Consider the following 26,007-nt stretch of genomic DNA (forward strand, 5'->3'; position numbering starts at 1 on the left):
GAAACCTAGATTATACAACCTGCATTTTAGTGATAGTCCCAGAAGCACAATCATCATCTCTGGATTAGAGAAGGAGAGAGACAGAGAGAGGGAGAGCACAACTGTACTCTGGAATGGGTTTGGAGAGATAAGTAGTCTTAAAATATATACTGACAACTGGGTGTGCTCTACAAATTTCAGATGTGCTCCAATACACTTAAGAATAGGCACACTAAAATTGAGTTTTAGGAATTAATTGTACTGACTCTGTAGCTAAATCTCTGGGCTTGAGACCCAGCTCTGCCTCTTACCAGCTTGTGTTATCTTGGAAAATTCATTTAGTTTCTCTGCCTCAGTTTCCTCATCTGTAATAGAGAAGCGATAGTTGTACGTTGCTAACGATATCGTGAGAATAAGAGGAATGAATGTGTTCCTGAAACAGGGACTGACATGCAGTCAGTGCTAGAGAAGGGTTAGTTGCTATTTTTATTATTTGCACAGTGGTTAGTACTGAGGTTTTAGACCAAGAAGCTTGGTCTGGGCTTTTCCTAGCTCTGACACCAACCTGCTAAATGATCTTAAACAAATCATTTAAACTATCTGTGTTTCAGCACCTTCGCAAAGTAGACATAATAATTGTGCCTACCTCATAGGCTTGTTCTGAGAATAAAGGAATTAATATATATCATGTAATAAGAATAGTGCCACATACCTTGAAACACTCGATAAATGTTAGCATTTATTATTTCTAATTAAACTTTTGGGTTCCAGATGACATTTTTTGAGCTCAGTATTTCAGTCTCTGTTTGCTTAATGACTTTCAAAGCTTGGAACTAAAGTTGAGATTTTACCATTATCTATACATGGTATGTGCCTAGACTAACCCTTCATTAACTCTATTTACTTGTTTGTCCCAAACACTCTGCTTACCTAAGAAACCGTTTTTAGCTCAACTCAGAGATCACAACATAGTGTTATGGAGAGGACATAGCATGGACAACTCACAAGTAGATCGGAGTTTGAATCCCCTCAGTTACTAAAGTGTTTACTTAATAGCTCAGTTTTAGTCTTCTTCATCTGTAAAATGGGCATAACAGCTTTTAACTTGCAGATAGTTGTGAGACTTTAAAGAGATATTACTTATAACAGTGCAGTCCTTGGAACATAGCAATTTTAAGCAAATATAGTTGTTCCCACCCACTGTTAACAAGTCCCTTTTGGAATGTTGGTACATGGGTCCCAGGGAGGGGTTTAGAATTGAAATTGGGTTATAATTAGGCACAGAGAACAAACAGACCTGAAACCAGCTCTGTTTCCACTCTTAATAATTGTGCTGATTGCTCCAGGGCCAACAGGGATGCGCCGTTCACTCTGCTCCCACAGCCGCAGGCACAGCCCTACATGAGGAGAGCATTCGGTGCTGGCATTAGCAGCATCACTTGGTGGCAGTATCTTCTGCAAACCCTCTCTGTACCCCTAGAGTATTTCCTGGCACAGTGCTCTGTGTATGAGAGGAGCTCAATAAATGTTTGCTGGAGAAATAAATGCCATAGGCAGTATTACACAGAAATACAAAGACCCAAACAGGGAAAATAGTCAAAGGCAGCAAAGGTGGGACAAGTCAGGTATTGATTCCTGTTGTGGCAAGTGAAATGGAAAAGTCAGTCGGCGATGTGTATCAAGAACTTCAAAATATTTGTATTTCACAGTCAAGGCACCTAAAGGGAGAATGTAGAGAAGGAGAAGGGCCGGCCCGCGTGCCCTGATGAACTCCACCAGTTAGAGTTCAGATGCGCAAGAAGTCTGTAAAAGGGCAGAAGGAAATCAGGAAAATGTGTGCTTTTAGAAGCCAAGGGAGGACCTCAACTATGAGAGCATGCAGAGACAAATGCTACAAATGGCCAAGCATTAGCAGCAACTGTCTCTGGTAAAAAGAAATAGAAGTGATTGATTGTCTATGGGTGACTCATTCTTTATACTTTGTCTTCAGATTTTCTAAAACAAGTATGTAATACATTTATAATCACAACAGAATAGAATCATAAAACATTTAAATGGTATTTATTTAGTTATATACTTAAATGAATAGTCTTTATTTCTAGTGTGAACAAAGAATGTCACTGGCTGTATCAATAAATAAAGGATATTGCGGCCATCAAGCCATAAGCCACTGCAGCCACGCTCCCCCTACAAAGTGCTTCCCGAGAGGATTCAGGATGGAGAAAAACAGGCTACTGGCCCTGGATAGCTAAGGTGCATATCAAAGGAATGACTTCATTAAGCCCAAGCTCTTACATCTTCCTATATAGAGAGAAGCACTGAATTCGTTAACTCGAGATGTCTGGGTTTCTTCAATTAGCAATAATCTTTTGATGTCTGACTACCTGGTTTTTTGTGTTTCTTTGTTTTTGCAAAAACTGTTATATATCCTGGCTCCCCTCCCTTACCTCTTTACAACAGTCCCTCAGAGCTACCTGAGAGGCTGTGCCCCAAACTTAAGTCCTCAGTAATGCCCCCAATAAAACATAATTCTCAGCTTTTAGGTTGTGCATTTTTTTTCAGCTGACACTGGATACCTAAAAACACTTTTTTAATTGGAAATTTACTTATTGATTTGGGGGTTTTCATATTTAATTTTATATGGGGAAAATGATGTCGGCATTTTCTTTCTTTTTTGTTGGTATGAGGAAAATTATTTACCAAGTAATATAGAGGCATTTAAAAAAATAAACTATTTTTTAGAACAGTTTCAGATTTACAGAAAACTTGCAACAGTACAGAGTTCCCATAAACCCCCCACCATTGTCCTCTAATATTAACATTTTCATCAGTATGGTAGATTTGTTACAGTTAATGGATCCATATGGATACAGTGTTATCAGCTGAAATTATAGAGTCATCCTCAAAATCATACTTTGTGACTATTAGTTTTTCTATGGTTATTTGGTCAATTTTAAGTCTTGCAAATGTTATGCTAAAAACAACCTTCTACTGCCATCTACTGTTCTGAATAAATTTTTCTTCAATTTGATTCTTAGAATTTTTCATTCATCTATACTTTCATAGAGATTTCATATACTTTTAGAACTATAAGTGTCCTTATAGTTCATTTTATAACCACCTCAACAAATAAGTGAGGCTCAGAGAGATCAAGGCTCAGGTAGCAAGTAACAGAGCTGCTCATCCATTTATACATTTTATCACTTACTTAACACCTATATTAGAAAAGGTGATGGACATACAAATAGGACAGTGGTCACTTTCCTCAAGAATCTCACACTCTAATGGGGACACACAGAAGATGGTTATAAAACCATGTGATTAGTACATATACTTCAAGTCTTCTGAGAGTCCAGGGAAAGAGCACACCTTAGATTGGAGGCAGGAATATGCCAAGAATCAGAGATGCTTTCTTGGAAAATATGTGGTCTGAAGCAGATCTTAAAAGAACAGGAAGTAAGTGAACAGGGTGGGGACTGGGAAGAAAGGTATTCCAGAAATACCGCCAGAAATAAAGGCAAAAATAGTATGTTGTATGTGAGAAATAATAAAAAGATTGGAACGTGTAAGGTCAGCAGAAGTGACAGATGAAGCTGGAGAGGCTAACAGGGACCAGACCACGGGGGAATCTGTGTGTCACTTCTACAAATCTCATTCTTGGTCGCATAGGTGACGGAGAAGCGGTGAGGGGTGCCTGGAGGAGAGTGTCAGGGTCAGGTTCACATTTAGCTGCATCCTTTTAGAGGTCTTATGGAAGATGGATTAGGGAGAGGGGGAGTGTTCAGAACTGGAGACAGAGAGAGAAGTGAGGAGGCAGCTGTGGCTTAAGTAAAGGCAAAGGAATCACGGCAGGAGTCGCACAGATGGAGTAGAAAGTTTGTGTTGTAGAAGTATTTGGGAGGTAAAGCAGGCAGCAAAACTTTCAACTACTGTATATACACTGTATATAAAAGAAAGTCCAGGATGATCTTGGAGTTTTAATTTTGGTGACCAAGGTGATGGAGGTACTACAGAAGCTACAGAAAGAAGCTAATTGTTTAGGGATGAGAGGGCAACCAGGGTACTGGTTGAGATTAAAGCATTTGAGGGAGAATCCAGGTGGTGCCATCTTGCTGGAAGTGGGATATAAAAGTCTGAAGCTTACAGGAAAAGTGTGGACTGAAGATATATGTTTGCAAGTCATAATTTTATAGGTAAGGGCTGAAATCATGGAAGATGATGATGTAACACACACAGACACACACAGACACACACACACACACAATGTGTAGAATGAACAGAAGAATAGTATAAGGAAAGAAGCCCAGAGAATCCAACCCTGAATGAAGGCGGGGGTAGAGGAAGACTAGCAAATTAAAGAGAAAGGGAAGGAATGGATAGAGAGATTCAACGGGGAACTCGTGGGAAAAAAAATAAAACAAAAAACAAAAAACCTCTGACAGCTGGTAGTTGGCTTGACAACCAAAAGCTAGAACATGGTGAGCCAGTGCTGAGCATGAGTAATTTCACAGACTGTTAGCACCAGACAAGGTTACTCTGTAATTGTGATAGAACAGGACAAAAACAAGACCACTCCATAATCAGATTTGAACATAGAGAAAACCAAAACACCATGCAACTTTTCCTGACAAAATGTAACTCAGAGTAAAACACTCACTTCCTTGAATCTCCTTCAGTATCACCCAACAGAAGCCTAAGTCTTATTACTAAGCTCCCCAACACACTCTCACGGAGACACCCCTATGGTGTGCAGTCTCCCTTGTGGCAGTGAGTTAATAAATCTAATTTTGTTTGACTATAGGTGTATTCCTGGTGGTCTTTGGGCACTGGACTTTAACATCTTCACAGAAGCCAAGAGAGTAGAGAGTTTCATGGAGGGAGATACCAAAGTACCTAGTGCAACAGAGGCCAATGATATCCATTGAATTTGGCAAACAGCTTACTGGTGGCCTTTGTGAGAGCAGTTTCGGTAGGATATTGGGGGTAGATGCGGTGATGTGCTCTTACAAGCTTGAGATGGATGATTATGTCTGTTCTTCCTAACTCTGTTCAGTGACATCAAATAAGTAACTGGAAGTCTGCCATGGGGGAGAATCTATACCAGAAATTGGCTAATGCTATAAATCAAGGATTTGTTTTTCTTCAGAAAGTTGGTTGTTAAACTTTGGCCATCACATCACTAGGTAGAAGAGAGATAACATAGCTGAGGAAGGAAGACGGGGAGGGAGAGTAGAGATAATTAAAAGTATGCATAAGCCAAGGAGAAGAGATTGGACAAGGATTAGAGGGGAAACAGAGGGTCGGCAAGAGCTAGAACTCAGATTCCCTGATTTTCTGTTCAGTGCTTCTTGTACTATCGCTTCTTCTGTCGCACTGCTGTGCATCTGGTTTACTAGTGAGAGCCCAGGAACTTACACAGGGATCATTTCACTACAGCTTGATAGAGAACTGGCAGTGGGCTGGAGGCTTGTGAGGGCAAGGGGAGGAGAGAAAGAAGGAAACTCCTGGAGGAACATCTCCCAAACTCTCACGAGTGGTTATTGTAAACATCGCGCTCTCTGGTGTCAAACGGCCTAGTGGGGAGGGTGGCTTTGCCACTCGGGGAATGTGCAGTCTCGAGCAAGCTGATTAACTCCTTTGTGCCCCAGTCGTCTCACCTAAACAGAGATAATAGTAGTAAACACCTCATCGGGGGCATGTGAAACACGGGCATATAGCAAACTCCCAACAAACGCGAGGTAGTTGTTACTCTTATTATTACTATTACTTTTTCTGGGTAGGGATAAGCCAACTAAAATTTTTAATTTTAAAATTATATATCTATTTATTTTTGTTTGAAATATTAATTCCTTTTATAACCATAAAGTCCCCAAATTTATAAAAATAACTTGTTTTTTTCGGGTACAATTTACATTGTTGAGCGTTTTGCCATCCCTACCTTAGCCAGTAGGGGGAACTATTTAACCGTCTACGAGCCACTGTAATCCACCGTTTCAGGAAGACGGCTAGGAGGAATGATTGCGTTGTCTAAGATAATGATTTACCGTGAATATTCATACACAGAATTTGCTCCTTATAAACATGAAAAGTCCCATTTCCAATCTTATTAAAGTGGAAAATCTCTGTGAATATCATCATCGTCACCATCATCAACACTTCCGTTGTAGTTTACTACATGCAGGCAGTATCCTGAGTATTTTGCATATATTAGCTCTCTTACAACTCAGCAATACTCATTCCAACGCTCTGGGGTGAGCGCTATTCATTTTATAGACGAGAAAACTGAGGCACAAAGACGTCAAGTGGCCCAACGTCACACAGCTAGTGTGAGAAAGGATCCTCTGCACCTGAGCTCTCTGGTTCCACCGTCTGTGAATCATGGGAGAGGTATGTTATTGTTCGAAACCAATCAGGGTCACTTTGGATCTCTTCCAGAAATTCTGAAGGGCTACTTTCCTGCCTTCCACTTCAGCATTATTGAGCTCTTTTCCTCAAATCTACTGAAACAAGAGAAAGAAGTTATATCTAGTCCGAAATTATTCAGAGATACTGATACCAATGAAACTCTCAATCTGTCTAAAGCCACTTTGCCTGTGATTAGCACTTCGATTTGTAAGAATATGATTTTTCTTCACAAATATATTCTACAACGAATTCAACAAGTATTTTCATTACTTCTGAAAACTCTGAGAGCATTTTCTTTACATAATCTACACTGTATGCTGTTAACTCTGGGCAGAATACCCCCTGTGCTACTCTTTGAAGGGGAAAAGATTTGCCTTTAATGAAAATGTGTGAACTTGGTTTATGTAAAATGAAGGAGGGAGGAATTATTTCATGTGGTTTCAGACAGTAACTTTCTCAGGAATTTTCTTTTATTTGTCCTCAGAAATTGCTAGAGAACTGCACAACCCAAAATAGTATTCTGTTTCTGTTGAGAATACCAAACTGAAATACAGGAGACAGTTTTAAACATTGCTAAGTATTTTCCACTTCTTTCACGTTAAATTAATGGAAAAAGTAAGGGATTCACATTAGAGAGATGCAAATCAAAACCATCGTGTGGTATTTCCTCACACGTGTCAGAATGGCTATCACCAAAAAGACCACAAATAACAAATGCTGGCAAGCATGTGGAGAAAAGGTAACTCTCCTATACTATTGGTGGGAATGTAAATTGGTGTAGCCACTATGGAAAACAGTATGCAGTTTCCTTAAAAAAACTAAAAATAGAAACTACCATATGATCCAGCAATTCCACTCCTGGGTATATATCTGGAAAAAATGAAGACACTAATTTGAAAAGATACATGCACCTCAATGTTCATAGTAGCATTATTTATAATAGCCAAGGTATGGATGCAACCTAAGTGTCCATCAACAGATGAATGGATAAAGAAAATATGGTATGTGTGTATGTATATATATATACATACACACATGTATATATATACATATACACACATATATACACACACACATATATATTGGAATATTAAAGCAGAATGAAATTTTGCCATTTGTAACAACATGGATGAACTTGGGGAGTATTATGCTTAGTAAAATAACTCTGAGAAAGACAAATACTGTATATAATAACTTATTTATGTGGAATCTAAAAAAATAAAATGAATGAATATAACAAAAAGTGACTCTCAGATCTAGAGAACTAGTGGTTATCAGTGGGAAGAGGGAAGGAGGGCAAGCTAGGGTAGGGAATTAAGAGGCACAAACTTTGATGTATAAAATAAATAAGCTACAAGGATATATTGCACAGCACAGGGACTATAGCTAATATTTCATAATAACTTTAAATGGAGTTTAATCTATAAAAATATTGAATCACTATGTTATACTCCTGAAACTAATATAAATATTGTAAATCAATAATACTTCAATAAAAAAGGATGTGATTCAGAACAAATCTTTGGAGGTACAAGGTAAGATATGATACCCTCATTGGATGTTCTTCATGATTCGCCCAAGGCTGTAGTGGTGCGGACACGGAGAAACTGTTTCTCCTCAGTGCCACTCCCCGCTGGCACCCCACCCTCCCTGCCACACCTGAGGAGTCACGACGGTGACAGAAGCAGGGCCAGGACGCTGGTGGTGGGATTTTAGGAGCTTGTTGCATGCTGATATATGACTCTTTCCTTCCTTCCTTCCTTCCTCTCTCTGTCTCTCTCTCTTTTTCTGTCTCTCTCTTTCTCTCCTTTCAGGAGAAACCTCAAAATAGTAAATGAAAAATAGTAGAGGAAGTGGATTCTAAATAGGTAGAGATTTGTTAAAGGGAGTGAACTGTCACAGACAGGAAGTGAATTTATCTGGAGAAGCCGGATGAAGCGCTTTCAAGACCGAAATAAGCATTTGTCAAATTCAGTGTGTTCACGCAGAGTATGTTTATCGCGCTCCCCTTAGGACCCAGACACGGTGCTAGGCCCCAGGGATACACAGAGAAATAAAACATAACCTCTTGGTCAAAGAGCTGGCAACCCAGCGGGGAAGGCGGGGATGTAAACAGTTAAGAGTTTGAAGCAGCCATGGTACAAGGTACAGAGGTGGAGCCCAGCAGGAAGTGCCCGGAAGGATCAGGGACTGGCTCCTGCGTCCGGGACACGCACCCAAACGGAGTGCAGCAATGACCCAGGTACAACATGAACACCCATCTCAAATGGCTCAAAACTTAAATATGGTATTGTTGAAAATCAGACCCATGATCAGACCTCAGGGGTCAAATATTTAGCTGGTGATGCGCAGGTTAAAATGTGTACACGTTGAAGCACTGAGAAGTAAAGCACTGGGTGCGAGACGACCAAGTAGGAGGGAAACTAGGCTGCGGGTCCCCGCGGCTCCAGGTCGCTCCGGGCAGGGTTAAGCCCACCCACACCCGGTGTAACCCGATCCCAGTCCCGCCTCCCACCCCCCGCGCGCGCCCGGCCCCGCCGGGCAGGTCGGGGCGGCGCGCCCTGAGTCACCGGAATCTAGGTGGGGCCAGCGCCGCGCCCCCGCGGCCAGCCCCGAGCCGCGTCCTCCCGGAGCCGCCTCCCCGCGGCCTCTTCCCTTTTGTCGTGCTCCCCGCACTCCAGGGCCACTCTCCGCCGGCGTCCGAGCCCCGCGCGCTGCTCTCCTCCGCGCCGCCACCGTCAAGATGCTGCGCTGCGGCCTGGCCTGCGAGCGCTGCAGGTGGATCCTGCCCCTGCTCCTGCTCTGCGCCATCCCATTCGACATCATTGCGCTGGCCGGCCGCGGATGGCTGCAGTCGAGCAACCACATCGAGACATCCTCGCTGTGGTGGAAATGTAATGAGGAGGGTGGCGGCAGCGGATCCTACGAGGAAGGCTGCCTGAGTCTCATGGAATATGGTGAGTGCCGCCGCCTCCGGGAAGCCCTCACGCCGGCGTTTGAGTGTGCGCTGGCGCCCTGGCGCCCTGGGAGTGCGCGGCCTACTGAAGCCGCCCCACGTGAAGGGATTAAACAGGGTCGGGGATAAAAGGTGATTCAACAAAAATCTCTAGCGTTTAGGTTCATAATCCGACCCGAACAAAATAAAAGCAGTAAAATTAAAAATAAAAAAGTAAAATAAAAAAAATTAAGCTTTGAGTGGCCAAAAGCAGGCTCGACGCTGGAAGAAAATGGCCCTTAGTTCAGACTATGTTTTGTAGGGTCTGTCAGGCGTAAAAGATGATCTGAGCTTTTTGACAGGGGTTTGATGAGCAAATATAATCAACGAAGTATATTTTGTTGGAGACCTACTGAAATTTCTTCCCATTTCGCCGCCGCCTCCTCTGGTTCTTATAATTAAAATATAAGTATTTAAAAAGCGTACCTTCCCCAGTGTTGATGTATTCTTCGTTTACCTTTAATCAAGGGAAAGCAGTTCTTCCATTAAAAAAGCCTTTTCAGTCAGAGTTTTAGCAGTGATGATTTCAGTAGATACTGCGGTGTTTAATGCTTCAGGCTAGTTCTCGTTAGGGAGTGTCTTTTTGGCCTAAGCCTGGCATTGCTGTTTAGAAAACTTTATTTTGAATTGATTTGAAACCTAAAAAGCAGACACATCTACACCAGCGAAATGTAGCAGAGTTGATAAATGTACTATATTACAGTTGGAGTATTTTACTTTTCCAGCATGAAGGACGCCTCAGTCCTCTCACTTGTTAATAGACAGTACTAGAGAGGAGCTTCTCTGGTCTGGTGCCACCCCCTGCTCACAGATAAGTGGGAAGGACAGCTGGAGTCTATTGTGATTCGCGGTGTGTGTGGGGTCCAGGAGAGAAGGGTTTAAATATGAGCATAATCATAAGCTTAAAGCCAAATACTGCTGAATGGGGCCTTACCAATCCAGTTTAATAGTTTTAAACAAAGAGGGAAGGCTACGCTATTTTTTTTTTTTTTCATTCTCATCTAGGATCTTTGACGTGCCCCCACCCGCAAAGTGGCTCCCAACCAAACTCTTGTTTATTACTGGGGCGCTGTATCAGGGGCTTGGTGCTTTATTTATCTACTGTGAAATGACTGGAAAGTTCCCACAAGGAATTTTCCCTCCAAAAGAGGCATGGCCCTCATTAGCAGGTAATAAAATGTAAAGACTATATGGAATTCCTACTTTCCATAGGCCTGTGTTTTTCCTTTCATAGGAAGCAAACAGCACGCCTGCCAGGGTTTGTGTTACCCCATGTCGGCTAGAGTTTTGAAAGGAATTAAGTTCTTTGAAATAATGTCTGTTATCTTCTAGTTAAAATGCATTTGAGTTCAGTATCTCATAGGGGATCTAATAGGCCTAGATCTAATAGGTGTGTTTTTAAACAGATTTTGATAATCATATCTCACTGCAAGGACTAAGGCAGATCCCAAATCGCTGGGCAACCCTCCGCACGTGGATTAAGCAGGCCGGGGCTGCGGCGGGGAGAGGGGTGTGGGCGGGACCCGGGCCGGCACAATTGCTGGGACGTGATCGGGCCTGCGAGGCTCTGGCTGTGACCACAGCCCTCTTGCGAAACACACACAATGCAGTTTTTCTTTTCTTTGACTTGCAGGATGAACTCACCTTCCGAGGGTGGGGCTCTTCCAACCTCAGGCCAAATCCAGTGCTTTGTGTAGAGAAGGGAGTGAGTAGGTTTTGTTTCTCAGTTTAATACTTTAATTAGACAGGAGTCTAAAGCACTCACTTTTTTTAAATTGTAAAGAAACCGTGGATTCAGTGTATAGTTTATGTTTCCATTTGATAGAGATATTGGTCTTCGGAAAAGGTCAGTTTTCGAAGTGAGTCTTGAGGAATCTAGTACTACCTTTGTGATGGAGCCGGAAAGATCTTCGTAAATGGGTGGTGGCCTTTGCATTCCGATTTAATTATTCCTGCGGCCTTTGCAAAGATAATTAAGTGCCAAGAATCTGTTAGACGTGGCTTTTGCTCAAGCCCTGGAATCAAATCATGAATCTAGCATCCACTGTCATTAGGTGACCGTGAGAAAAAGAAAATAGTTATGAATTCAGCAGGAGAGGCCCATCTCAGGCTATTAAGTAAAAGATGAGTTGGGGTAGTTATTATACTTCCGCTCCCCCCCCTGCCTTGGACTGTTGGCTGGTTTTGTCTCACAGGTGTAGGACTTGTGTAGTCCCACGCTGTAGGGCCTTTTCTAGGCGTCTCTAACACTTGAGATTTTCAGATAGCTTCAGTCAGCCTTGCTGAAAACCATACATATTCACATGAGGTCATACTTGATCTAAAATGTAGCATGCAGTTTACCCATCCTCCCACGTATGTACAAACACAAGGATTGAGGTTGATGGCTCTAATTAATAATTAAAATATCTCAATATAGAGAATTAAGTGTGGACTTCCACTGTTCAAAAACTTCTTGCTATGTACTAGAAAATAAATCTTGTGATTTACCACTGTAACTACTAAGAAAGTATCCCTTTTCATTACAACGTGCTTCACTCTCTCTTTTATTAGCTGATATTTATAACATTAATATGTTCATTTTGGTAGTAAAGATGTAAGTGGGTTAATCCTGGTGAGTATCAGCAATATATTCAATAAATAGTTCCTTAGAATTATGTAAAAAGCAGAATGTTATATTTGTCACTGTCATTAACAATTTTTAAAAGAATTTCAGATTACTGTATCACCTCATTTTTCATCAATGAACCACATTATACACTGAATACTTTCTTTTACAAAATAGTGACAACTAAATACAAATACTTGTTTGAATTCTTAAAAAGTCATGGCTTCTGTTCCTCAAAACAGGAAAAGAAAATCTAGATTTAAACATTGAAATGATCATTCAAATGCCATGCATAAATGAAATGCAGAATTAAATTTGAATCCATGTTCACACATACGATTTTTGCACTGCTGGCAGCTTCTTTTCCAGTTTTGAGAGTATATCAGGCGGATATTTTCAGTGTCAGCGATAGAGATTTCAAGTCCTAAAGTAAGCTCTGACTCATCAGGATGGAGACTAATGAAGATAAGGTTATGGATAAGTTACTGGGATAATTGAGATGAATTTATGCTCCAGGAATGACAGTGGGCAACCAGTGTGGCAGCGCTGGAGAGAGAGCCTTTGCCTTGGATCTGAACTCCAGAAATGCAGAGCCTCATTTTTACCAAAGATACCACAGTATGCATGGGATGTCTTTCACAGGAAATCAGCCTTGGATAAGTCAACGAATCAGATTATTATCTGAAATATTTTTAGACCTAGCCCTGTGGTGCATAAAAATATACAGCAAATGCGAAAAATAAATACGAAGTTAGTAGGTTCACATTAGGCTAAATTCACCTTCTAGGATTTCATTTTGAGATTGTTTTTGTGGCTTTTTAGGGGGGCAGGATGAAGTATTCAAATGTGCCTATTTTATGAAATTAGGCATTAGAAGATAGATTCATCTTTGTGGGCATGTATTCACATTCTTATATAGCAAAACAAAAAGTTGGCCACTCAATTGATTTTTTTATAACTAAAAAAAAATATGTATATTGATTTATAAAAGCTGAAAGGCTGGGAACTGGTAATCTTGCCCCGTTTACTCCACATTTGCTGCACTTAGCAGCAACCACTCAAAAGCCTCAATTCCTTTTTAGTGACCGAACTTGTCTGCTCCCTGTAACAGGCAGACTCCCAGGCTGCTAGAATTAGGGGGGATTAGGGTCCAGCTACTCAGGCTTTCTCCAGAGCCCCCATCAGCATCACCCCTGACTGATCTGAACTCCTTCTCTTTGTTCAGCAGTTTAACTCCCTTCTCTCCACAATGCTATTTGTGTGTAGCTCTCTCACACCAGCAGAGCTGAAATGTGCTTCTCTGTAAATTCTACTTTCCAGCCCATCTTCCAGCGGACATACTTTCAAACATTTGAGGGTAGATTCCATTTGAGAGTATCTTGTCTGAATTCACATAAGATCATAAAGGAGTCAAGTATCATAGTTCCATAAGAACCAGTGGGGAAAGAGTTCTCATCTGGCTCAGTGTCAGAGGAAAATGTGGAGCATGCAAAGAATCTCACACCTACTGTGGAATCTCTCCCCTGTGACCCCGCCATCATTCCTCCTTCAAACCATTCCTTTCCCACCTTCCAAAACTTCTGCAGAATCGCTTCTTTCTATGTTGATTTTTTTTTTTGGAGGCTTGTGATGAGTGGTCCTCTAGGTTTTTGCTACTCAAAGTGTCGCAGACCCGCAGCACCAGCGTTACTTGGGAGGTTATTGGACACTCAGTGTCAGGCCCCACCTTCTGAACTGGAATCTATATTTTAACAATGCACTTCTAAGTTACAGAAGCCCTGGCCTTAATAATGCAGATTTCTTCCTCATTGAATATGCAACAACCTCTTTGAATGTGTCATCCACCCCTGCTTATGTTTATTTGTAGGCGGTGTCTTTTTTATTTTTTCAATTGTGGGCTCATCCAGTTTTCATTTCTGCTTGTGTATGACATAAAAAACCCTATAGAAACAATAGAAAGAAATCTGACAAAATCTCCGATTCACTAGGTGGGGCTTTCAGTATTGTTAATAGATGAATAGGTGATGATTTCCATGTTGATTTAATGCTGAGTCTTTGCAAGAGGTAGCAAAATTTGATAAGCCATTCTTCATCTAAATGGATCTTGAATGAATCTTCTTTATAAGTAGGTTTATAATGTTGCTGATTTCTTTGAAACATGAACTTATTTGAGCAATACTTAGAAAATAAACTTAGGACAGAAAAAATTATAGATAAAAAACATCAAATTTCTTCTCTTAAGGAAACAAAACAAACAAAAAGCATTCCTACATAGAAACTGTTTACTTGGACTACAGAATGCTTCTATTGTTTCAATTCAAAGGAAGATAATTGACAGAATCTTCCCTGACTCTCCTGCACGCGCGTGCTCGTGCGCGCGCGCACACACACATGTGTGCACACACACACAAATTCTGCTTATTTGAATTTAATGATTGCACTTAATTCAACTTAATGATTGGCAGTAGCCATAAAAAGATCCATAGAAATGAGACTAATTGACAGTGGGTCACATACGGAAAGTTACATGCTCCTTTTTGGCAAGGCTACATCTGTTTTTATAAGATTAATCATCTATCTTAGTTATTCTCAAATTTTAGTTTGCACGTAAGAAATATCAGTAAAATGCAGATTAGGAAAGGCAATAACATTAAGTGTAAAAATTTTAATGAAGGACAGACTTGTCTTTGGAATAGATGAAGGTGGACAGTCTGTCTTCAAGGAACTGAGGACCATCTGTGGAATCATGAAAGAAGTAGATCTAGGATAAGTGTTCAAAGTTGATATTCTTCCATGGAAACAACCTAAATGTCCATCAACAGATGACTGGATAAAGAAGTTTTGGTATATTTATATGATAGAATACTATTCAGCCATGAAAAAGAGTAATGCCATTGGCAGCAACATGGATGGACCTGGAGATCGTCATTCTAAGTGAAGTAAGCCAGAAAGAGAAAGAAAAGTAACATATGATATCACTCATATGTGGAAGATAAAAAAAAAAGACACAAATGAACTTATTTACAAAATAGAAGCAGACTCACATAGTAAACAAACTTACAGTTACTGAGGGGAAAGGGGGTTGGAAGGGATAAATTGGGAGTTCAACATTTGCAGATACTAACTACTACATATAAAATAGATAAACAACAAGTTTGTACTGCATAGCACAAGGAACTATATTCAATATCTTGTAGTAACTTATAATGGAAAAGAATATGCAAAGGAATACATGTATGTATATGAATGCCTGAAACATTACACTGTCCACCAGAAATTGAGTTGCTGACATGAAACGTCAAGTTGCCTTACTTTTTACCCATCAGTCAGGACCTTCAGAGCCATGTCAGGATTTCTATCTTAAATGATTGTTAAATGATTCAACGTGGGTGTTTCCACGCTACAAGGAGCAGGTTTTACACGCTTCACTTCCAAAGCAGCCTTTCTCCAGACAAAACGTTGCTTAATTTTCCATTTTGATTTCTTTTAGACTCAGCGTTTTAAATAAGCAAGACGTTAATCGAGCCGATTTAACATAGCATAGATAAAGTTCTTAAAATGATCTGTTTATATTCACTTGTTGGTTTTAGGTTAGATGAATTGGCTTACTATTTCTTTTATTTAATTCCTTTCAAGTACCTGAAACTAAGTGAAAATTACACCTCAGCTGTAACCTCAGAGGAAGAGATAATAGCAGTAATCTAATTTTGCATTGATCTTCCTTAAATAAACAGGCAAAATGATTGATCCGACTCTTTATAGCAATATCATACACAGTTTATTTAACTGTACCTTTAAAACCTTAATCTGCAATTGTCAACGTTTGATTATTAAATATGTTCCCTGTTGGATGTTTTTCCTGTTTTTATTGAAAACACATTCTGCTGTACAATTTATCTTCATTAACTTTGCATTCCTCTGCATGCTCATACAGCTTTGTTGCCTTTTCTTTGTGCAGTTTCAAACCTGTGAATTCAGTTTAAAAAGAAAAATCAGTGTCTGCTTATTTTAATTGAATTATTATATTTATTTGAATTTAATGATTGGCGTTTGCCATAAAAATCTATATGTAAGTGACAGCGGGTCACATACTGAAAGTTACATGCCCCTTTTTGGCAGTGCAGCATCTGTTTTTATAAGGAGATTATCATCTATCTTAATTGTTTTCTAACTTTATAAATGTAAGAAATACTAGTAAAATGCAGATTCTTGGGCATTACCTTTCCAGCTCTGAGTCCATATGTCTGGAGGGAGCACAGGAATCTGTATTTTTATAAGCACACTGATGATTATTGAGTCAATGGTCTATGGACTAGACTTTGAGATGGTCTGATTAATTAATGTTCTTTCCAAAGCATGGTCTCTCTTCCCTGGGAAGTTATTTTACTCGAAGGGAGGAGACAAATGTGAGAAAAGAGACTTAATTTCACATTTTGGCTTTATGTCTATTTTATTTTTTTTTATAAATTTTTTTTTGTGGGGGGGTAATTAGGTTTTAATTAATTAATTAATTTTAATGGAGGTATTGGGGATTGAACCCAGGACCTCGTGCATGTTAAGCACACACTCTGCCACTGAGCTATACCCTCCCCCCCATCCATATCTATTTTAAAATAAAACGTTCTATTTTACCTTGGTCCTAAAATCTCTTATTGATCTCATAGGAAGAGCAAGACTTGGAGGAAAGTAATAAAAATTATAAATATAAAACTAGACCCACTTGTGTACCATCTCACACACAAGTCAGTGCAGGTTGAAGAACGCACATCCTGACCAGTGCCACTGAGGGATAATTTATGTGAAAACGTGGTATTTGAGCATGTAAAAAAAATTTTGAGCCTATGCCTTCTCCTTAATTACCTACTATGCCCCAGTCATTCATGACTCCGGAGGAAGATTTGGAGGGAGCGTGGGCCTGGAGAAGGGAACAGGGGACCTTAGCGCAGGTCTGTCTCTAAGAATTGAAGATATAAACATGCAGTGGAGAACTGAGGACCAGTCTTCACGTGACAGCGTAAAACCTTGTGAACGTCGAATGAAATGAAAAATTGAGGTACTGGAGAAAGCTGTAGGAGTCCATGAGGAAATTGTTGAACAGTGAGGGTGAATTAAGAGCTCCATGACTTTTCGCACAAGAACTCTCATCCTCACAATCATCTTAAAATAAGGCATCTTAGCCTTGGTTGATAGACATGCAGACTGACAATGGCTAACAGGTGGCAGAGGCAGAGGATAATGAGGTCCACTTGGCCCCAAAGCCCTTGTCCTTTCTGCTATTGATTATCTTTGCTTGACGTTGACCAGTCTGATGAGCGAGAATTTAGTGAGGTTCCATTTGTCAGCAGAGCTGTGTTAGCGTAGGAAGGAGTAGAACCAGGGCAGAGGAGCACACGACTCTCCTTTTCAAATGCAGTAAAGAGAAATAGGTTAATGGTGCCTGTTCCGCCATTAATGAATGAATGGATAAACATAACGTGGGCTAGCCATCCAATAGAATAATTACTGGTTATAAAGAGGACTGCAATACAGGGACATGATGCTACCACAGGGGTGAACCCGGAACACGTCATGCTAAGTGAAAGCATGACAGTCACAAAAGCCACCTAGTATAAAGTTCCCTTTATATGAAATGTCCAGAATTAGGCAAATTTATAGAGACAAAGTAGATTAGTGGATGTGGGAAACTGAAGGAAGGAGGGGGTGACTGCTAGCGGACATGGGGTTTCCTTATGGAGTGATGAAAATTTTGGAACTGTAAGCAGTGATGGTTGCACAACACTGTGAATATAGTAAAACCTCCTGAATTGTGTACACTTTAAACAGATGAATTTTATGGTATACACATTATATCTTAAAAAAAAAATAAAAGAGTCATGTTCTGGATTCAGACAGGCTGGAAGTCAACCCGGCTTGCCAGCTCTGTGGCTATGGGCAGGTTATTTGAACTCTCAACGCCTTAGTGTCACCTCACTTCTCAAATAGAAATAAATGCTAACATAGTGTGAACCTTAAAAAGTTATTATGAGGATTCAGTGAGCTAAGGTATGTCCGGTTCGTAGCCCCGGGCCTGGCAGTGTGATTACTTCATAAATGTTAGTTCCCGCCTCGAGAGGGCAGGTTATGTGGGCAGATTTTAAAAATCAGTGTACTTTGAACAGTAAGCACAACTGGCTGGAATCCTTAGCTTGGGTGTCATGGCGCTTCTCTTGCCACAGGTCAGAGCAGAAGGACGCAGGGCTGGAGCTGCGCAAATAGCTCTTCAAACCTACAGCTCAGTTTCCACCTCATCCTGCTTGTTTTGGGGTCCATATCACTCATAGTAAATTCTGAATAGTTCAGAAGTTAAAATTTAGGCAAAATTTTAGAAAGGTTGTTTGCATGGAAACTTGTTATATACATCACAGCTACTTTACAATTAAATTGTTTTATTTCATATCTCTGCTTAGTCATAAGTACTATGTTTCCAGTGATTATGTTTGCCTGGAACCAAACTTTAACATAGAACAAAGATCCCTTTAAAGGTATTTGAAATAGTTCTGGAAGAGATTGTATTTTGAATTGTTCAGTATCAAAAATACTTACCGTGGGCGTGTGGTGGTAGGACTCGAGTGAATCTTCTCATTATACCTGTTTATATGGCCAGTTTACCAAATGAGATATAGTTTAACAAAAGAAATTTAAATCTCATTTCAGAGACACAAACATTCGTCCCAAAACCCAGGGGAGAAGGCATTACTGCATGTCAGTATGTTAATGTCTGACCTATGAATTGCCCATTCTTCCCTTAAAATATGGAGATGCTTAAGTATTGTCAAGAGAGAAACTGTCTTTCCACCCAAATATAATTAGTAGAAACAAACAAACAAAAAACCCTATTGATGCTTTGATAAGGAACTTTTAAATTTGGCATGGCTGTCTTACTAATTGCTGTTTCTTTTTTTTTTTTTTTTTTGTAGCGTGGGGGAGGGCAGCTGCTGCCATGCTCCTCTGTGGATTTATCATCCTGGTGATCTGTTTCATCCTCTCCTTCTTTGCCCTCTGTGGACCCCAAATGCTTGTCTTCCTGAGAGTGATCGGAGGCCTGCTGGCCCTGGCTGGTAAGACTGTCAGCAATTCTTTATTCCTTTCTGCAGTGGACATCAGCATAGTAACATCCAGTCCACAAAAGAAGATCCTGGCAATACAGTTCCTGATCTGTTCTTGGAAAATGTGTCACCAAAGGCAGAAGTAAGCGAGGAGAGATGTGTTTTAAGTTCTGAATCCCTTTCATTCTCCTGGACTCGTAGACCTGTGTGCACGCACATGTGTAGGCATATATATTATTTTTGCTAACACTAAAAATATTAACTTATGTATTTGGCATAGGAGATGCAAAAATGAAAAAGTAGGCTCTTCTTTACCATCCTGCTTGCTGTTGTACCCCAAATTTTGCACTTTTTGCTTTAGTATAAATAACACACACCTAATATGGAGTGACTTTCTAATTTTCTGTCAGTATTCTGCTCAGTGCCAGGCATCTCTGATATGCAAAATTCAGTCATCTCTTTTGGATCATGATTAACTAAATTCCCCTAAGCCCCTTTTATCAGCATTATTGAGGTGGGTTTAACACTTATTTTAAGGCAGAAATGTTGTGGAAGAGGAAGTTAATCTATCATTTGCACACATTCATTCCTCCATGCATTCTTACTTTGGGATTTTTCCCCTTCCTTTTAGCTGTGTTCCAGATCATCTCCCTGGTAATCTACCCTGTGAAGTACACCCAGACCTTCAACCTGCACGCCAACGTTGGTGTCACTTACATCTATAACTGGGCCTACGGCTTCGGGTGGGCGGCCACGATTATCATGATCGGCTGTGCCTTCTTCTTCTGTTGCCTCCCCAACTATGAAGATGACCTCCTGGGCAACGCCAAGCCCAGGTACTTCTACACATCCGCCTAAGGTGGGGAATGAGCAGGAGAAAATCGCTGCTGCCGAGATGATTCCAGAGAAAGAAACTGTTTTCCCCGGAAGACTTTGAACCTGTTTTGGGGGGGCGGTGTCATATCATTAAACTCTACTCAAAATGCTAAAGTGATTTGGGAGAAAAATATTTTTTAAGTGGTGTGATAGTTTCATATTCATCTTTTATATGTGTTTTGTAGAGTTAAATAAGACTGACTTCTTTTAACGAATTACCTATAATATGCCAATATTTCCTTGTAACTATACATATCATTTATATGGCATTTGTAAAAGAATATGAGTATGAAACTTACCACATAATTTATAAGGTAAAAATGAGAAGGCTTCAAAGATTTAAGTAATCTGATCAGATTTCTGTTTTTCCCAGATGGAATGGACTGGGTCTATTAAGGGCTCAGGAGAGGAGGGCGATATTGGTAAAAAATTGTCAGTGAGCAAATATCCTAAAAGAAATGCAAAAAACGAATACTGTTTTCAAGCCCTCAGCTCTTTAAAGATGCACAATAGTTTCCTAAATGCATATCATTTGTGAGCATTTCTAATTAATATCGTGAATAACTGATTTGGGGCTCAGCTTCCCAGTAACTTGATATGGCATCTAGGAAAGTATTCTTTCACGACCAAAGCCTGTTGCAGTAGTAAGGTGTACTTAAGTAGTGAAATGTTAAGATGAAAATTTCTCTTTTAAAGGGGGTTTATAGGGTTGGGGTGCGGTAAAATGCTATGTTAGTACTGTTTGGTGTCTATATGTTCTAGACCAGAGTAGGCTGGATTGAAGATGGACTGGTCTAATTCATCATGACTGATGGATATGATTAGGTTGTTCAGGAAAGCATTAGAAGGGCCATTCCTATCACAAAAGTACATTACAACAGCCTAAAGAGAAGAAATGGCTTGAATTTTTCATCTTAGGTTTGACTGGACTCTAATCATATAGACACAGCTTCTGATAGATTGCAACTGTAAGCAAAAAGTGAAATAGAGCTGAAAACCTGGCTTTCCTTGACAAACAGATTTAAAATATCTGATGTAAAACATGCAACAGGAGAATTCAGGGATATGGGATTTCTCTGAATGGCAAACATGATATATGCATGGATTATTATTTTTTTTTTACTATTTGTACTTACCTAATGAAAACCAATTCATTTTATATATCAAATTATTATTTTGTAAGTTGTGAAAATAAACAGTTGCAGTTTTCATAATGATTTCTTCCCAATAAACCAGGTGTTCTAATCTTGTTTCTAGTTTGCAGTTGTTTGGTTTTGTTTCCCCCCGCCCCCCCCAAAATCGGGGGAAGGGAATTTTTAAAAGATGTTTCGAGTGGAACCCCGGATAAAATGAAAAGATGCTTTTTCTTAGTTTTAAGGGTCTTGCTTATTTCAGGTGAGCATTAAAAAAAAACAACAACCCAATTTTTTGAATGAACTTAAATGGATTCTGGTAGTACACTCCCTGCTCAATGACCAATGCCCAGGACACAGATATCAAACAGTATTATCCAGTGCTGCCACCAGAGGTAAACAGACTAAGAGCTTTCTGGTAGGTCTGGACGCCAGGGAACTTCAGTGTAGTTTAGCTGATGGTTCCTCCTTCTCCCATCTTCTGTGGCACAACTTATGCTTGAGATGGAATCTTCTTCCATTCAGGTCATGGGCCAGCAAGCATTTTCTTTACTTCTTTTCCTCTTGTCCATCTTCCATCTTCTGGTTGGTAGCTTTTTTTCCCACCATGGCTCATGGGTTAATTCTACTCTGGTATATATAAATGTGAAGAAGGGTTTCAGAGTAGCATGGCGGAAGAATGAGGATATTTCTTCTTAGTGCTTCTGCCAGCCAGTTGGTCCTTAGGCATGAATTTTCCTTCTATCCTTTTCAACATTTGAGGTGAGGGGTTCCCATCATAAATCCACAGAAATCTGGAGGATTATTTACACCAAAATTTTTCAAAAAATCTGTGTCAGAGGATTTGAAGTGACCATTAACGATGTTTAAAATGCTGTCTTCTAAAATAATAGCACAGCTAAATCAAGAAGATCATGGATATTGAGAGATTAAAAAACTGGGTCTCCCATTAGACATGAAAATGACTCTTAGGTATAGGTTCTCTGAAGCAAGCATTCTTGTCTTTGGATTATTATTTCCTGTCCAACTTTCTTCTTCCCCTCCTCAATAAATAACACGCTAGACCCTAATGATACACACTTAGGGAAAATGCAACTTCCTGGAACCAATGATCTGTATTAACAGAAGCAATTTCAACTGAAATATTTGTGACAGAGACACACGAAGCATCATTATTTTGATTAAAAATGTTCCGCTTCTTTCAGCCTTGTACCAGTGAGGAGATCTTCCTTTCCTTGTGAGTTCACATTCATTAGGACACATACCTGTGGGCCATAAACAGAGCAAGAGAATTCCAGGGAATTCTGGAGAGTATGAAGAATTTGACCAAGAAGCCAGCCACCTGAAGCTAACAATGCTTGCATGCGATTTCCTGTGGTGATAAAGCTGAGGTGGTTTCTGGCTCTGTAATTAGATGAAGAATTCCCCACCCTTGAAACAAGCAGTTCCCGAACAATTATCTCACGCTCACACTATTAAGTAGTCAGATCTGCCAAGAGCCGTTTACTGCTGACTGTAACAAAGAGGTAACGTGTCAAGGACTGTCAGTTGTCACACGAGGTAACTACAGAGTGGAATTCCTTTTAGCTTCAAAACCGTATTCTGCAGGACTGACATTAAAGTTGGAGAGGCTTTCCTTTTAAAGGGAATGAAAACAATGGAAAAACAGTCATAACTTAATTAGGTTGATTTTTTTTTTCATTTGCTTTCTTCTTTTTTAAATTGAAGTATAGTCAGTTTACAGTGTTGCATAATTAGGTTGATTTTTGCTACAAACTCCTGCTGACCATCCTATTAATAAACACAAATGCTGAATGGACTTTTGTTTTCCCAGGGACACCTGAAAGGGCATATTTGAGTCTCATCCCTTTGTTAGCTCTTGCTAGCAGCGCAGGAGTTCATGGCTTGTGCTGTTTACTCCTCCTCCTGTCTCATAACCTCATCTGTAAAATGATTGCAATGATCCTGTTTCCTTCAGACTTCTCCGACTCAGTGTGTTTGTATGTGTATCTGCTCATTTGTTAAATTACTCAAATATTCTTGGGAAAAGGACAAAGGGTAAAGTGATGCTATTTTTTGGTGTGTTTTTTCATAACTAGACATGGTAATTAATATCTTCTTATTATTGTGATGGAATTTTTTTCTTTCATTGAAAAATTAGAGAATATTCCTTTAACTGGAAGAACTACTAAATGAATGCATGCAAACTCTATCATGAAGCTAAGTAACCCTGAAGCCTAGAAGATCTTTATCTATCTAACAGAGAGCTTCTGATTCAATATGGAAGGAACTCAATTAAACAATCACTTCGGACCAGTATAGAAAAAAGTGTAGAATAGGAAACAAGTGCCAGAGGAAATAAATCCATAACCAAAGAGGGATATATCAGCTAACCAGAGAATTTGTCAAATTTCTGGCAGATGAGAAATGAGTGACATCGTCAATACAGCAGTGAAGCTGCCACCAGAATAAACCCGAGTTGGCTGTCAGGGAAGTAACAGCTGTGCTGCTTGATAAGACAAAGGAGTGCCAAGCTTGGTGTTGGCAGGAGACAAGTCGGACAGGGAAGGGAGGAGGGTGTAAATCAGGGGGATTAGTCAGAGGTCTGCCCCAGTTGGCCTGGCTTCCCGTTCTCCCACCAGACTCCCACCTAAAACTTACAGAGTAAAAGGACCCAGAGATGATGGTCATGCTTTCTAAACAGTATTTAACCTACCTCACCTAGACCCTCTGATATGGACTTAATTATTCTTAATTGTTCAGAGAAGAAATGGAAGCACAGGTTTGTGAAGTAACCTTCTCAAGGTCAGACAGCTGGTAAATAACAACATTAACAACAGATACAAAATACACCGCGTTGTGATATGGTGTGGCAGGCAGGCCACAGTCCAGTAGGCATTGATACCAGCTGAGGATTCCAGGCTTCCCCTCTTCCCATTGGGTTGGTGCGGGTCTGTCAATCTCTTCCATTCTCCATATTCCAGGGAGGATCCTGCCTCGCCTGTGTGTTTTGGAGGGCATTTTATAATGAAGTATGGAGCAACAAAGGTGGAGGACCAGAGCGTAAAGTACTAGGCCTGAGTGAGGGCTGGTTCTTCAGAGAGTTGGGGGTGAGAGGCAGATGAAGGAAATTAATGGGAAAGAGGTAAAAAGGAATTTAAAAGCTCTTCCAGAATCTCTATCTCACTGCACTGTTTGAGAAACACAGTTCACACTGTGTTGAGTTTTCATGATTGGACTGTCTTTTTTTGGGAGCACTTCTCTGTGCTTCGACTGTGACTCCTTGAGTCATGACTTCATAAGCATCACAGGTATAAGTATTTTCCAAATCATCCCAGGGGTGTGGTTGACTTGAGAGGGTCCAGCCTTGATGGAGAGGGCATCGTAAATAAAACCCTTTTATCTTCTTTCCGAAGCACTAGTTTTTAGACTTTCTAAAATGCACTGCTTTTAGTATTACAGATTGCTAGTCCTAACCGAAGTACAATTTTTTAAGACAATAGAATCATCCACACACTGTATAGAATATGCATCTTAATTGTCGTTTATAAGATGTTTTGAAAAATGTATTCCAGAAAAAAACAAGGTGAATGTATGATATTCACATAGAGCATGGAATCCATAAATATAGCTACACCACGTCTTATCCTTCAGGCTTTTGTTCCACTGTGGAATATTCTTGATCAGAAAGGGAAATGCACGGAAGGGCTCCTTTTCACTTCCCCACATCATCACCCAAGTACTGTAAGCAGAGGAACGTGCACGCAAAACCCCCAGTTTTACCTCAAATTTTTGTACAAATGTTTATTCTGAAATACAGCCAGCCTTGTTTCACTATAAACATGTTTTAAATCACAAGTTAATTAATTATTTAACCCTCTACTTTCACTCCACAAATCTTCAGCTAGAGTGATATATGTAAATGAAGCTTCTCACATTTGGGGAAGACGCTGTCTCCTTAGAGGTAATTATCCAAACTCCCAACACCTGAACTTTAATTTAGGTGGACGATATAAAGAAACATTTTTAATAGTCCTCTAATACTTCATTCCCTTCTGAAGAAAGAAATTCAAGGTATTACCAGTAAAACCATAACAGGAATTCAAACAATTCTGACAATCTAAATCGGTCTGAAAAGTGGATGACTTTGAACCAGAATATCCTATAACTATGCAGTGAGGATGTCATTGGAACTGTGGCCAACAGCTCGGCCAGGGGCGGGAGCCGGTTATTTAGGAAGTTGGGTAAAGAGATTCAGTTCCTTCTCTCTTTTTTGAAATCCCTCTTCTTTTTTTCCTCGCTCTTTCTGCAACAGAGTTTTAAAAACAGGATTCTTGGGGGCGAAGATTGCTTTATCTTATCTTTGTAGAGTGGTTTTAGGTTTTAAAATTCCTGAAGACATACTGAGCTGGGGACACACTGGTGGATGATCAGAGCCCTTTGTTTTTTGAGATCATTCTTCAGGGAGCTTGCCTTGCCTTGACACACTTTCAGTGCACTGTTTTTGGATTTCTCAATTCTGGCAAGTATCTGGGTGTGTTTTCAGGGTGTGGCAGAAATGAGTATAACACACCTTAAGTCTGGGAAAAGAGAGCCAGAGAGGGCAATTAAAGGAGGTTCAGATTCTGTCACATTCGTGATGCTTCATTTGTACTATTCTGTGTTTCATTGTTAATTTTAACAAAGTACTCTTTGGCTGCAGAAATAAGGGAAAACCAGAAGCGTATGTGTGTATGTGTGTGTTTAAAGATAGTTCTCTTGTGAACAAATGGAAACCTGTTGATTTAAGTGGCGTAAGATTGTCTTAGTGATAATGAGTCATCAAATAATCATAATAGACAGTTGTATAATGGTTTGCCCAGCCAGTTTTTCCAGTAGGAAGAGTCAAGGGAGCTAACCTGCTACTGTCAGCTGTTTCTGAATAAG

At 40.0% G+C, this 26,007-nt stretch overlaps 1 protein-coding gene across 1 annotated transcript; it reads left to right on the top strand.

Annotated features, from left to right (window-relative positions):
• Positions 1 to 8,972: 8,972 nt before the first annotated feature.
• Positions 8,973 to 21,198, top strand: PERP (p53 apoptosis effector related to PMP22). Its single transcript, XM_010965637.3, has 3 exons — positions 8,973 to 9,341; positions 18,944 to 19,084; positions 19,704 to 21,198. The coding sequence occupies exons 1-3, from the start codon at positions 9,128 to 9,130 to the stop codon at positions 19,928 to 19,930; spliced, it is 582 nt and encodes a 193-aa protein (XP_010963939.1). The 5' UTR covers positions 8,973 to 9,127; the 3' UTR covers positions 19,931 to 21,198.
• Positions 21,199 to 26,007: the final 4,809 nt, after the last annotated feature.

This window comes from Camelus bactrianus, chromosome 8 (genome assembly GCF_048773025.1).
Source record: "Camelus bactrianus isolate YW-2024 breed Bactrian camel chromosome 8, ASM4877302v1, whole genome shotgun sequence".
Classification (NCBI taxonomy): Eukaryota; Metazoa; Chordata; class Mammalia; order Artiodactyla; family Camelidae; genus Camelus; species Camelus bactrianus.

Bases quoted from the DNA above. Each gene is read 5' to 3' on its own strand.
- PERP (XM_010965637.3), top strand. From the start codon at position 9,128: ATGCTGCGCTGCGGCCTGGCCTGCGAGCGCTGCAGGTGGATCCTGCCC. The intron at 9,342-18,943 runs GTGAGTGCCGCC...TTTTTTTTGTAG, and splicing joins CCTGAGTCTCATGGAATATG to CGTGGGGGAGGGCAGCTGCT. The intron at 19,085-19,703 runs GTAAGACTGTCA...CCTTCCTTTTAG, and splicing joins AGGCCTGCTGGCCCTGGCTG to CTGTGTTCCAGATCATCTCC.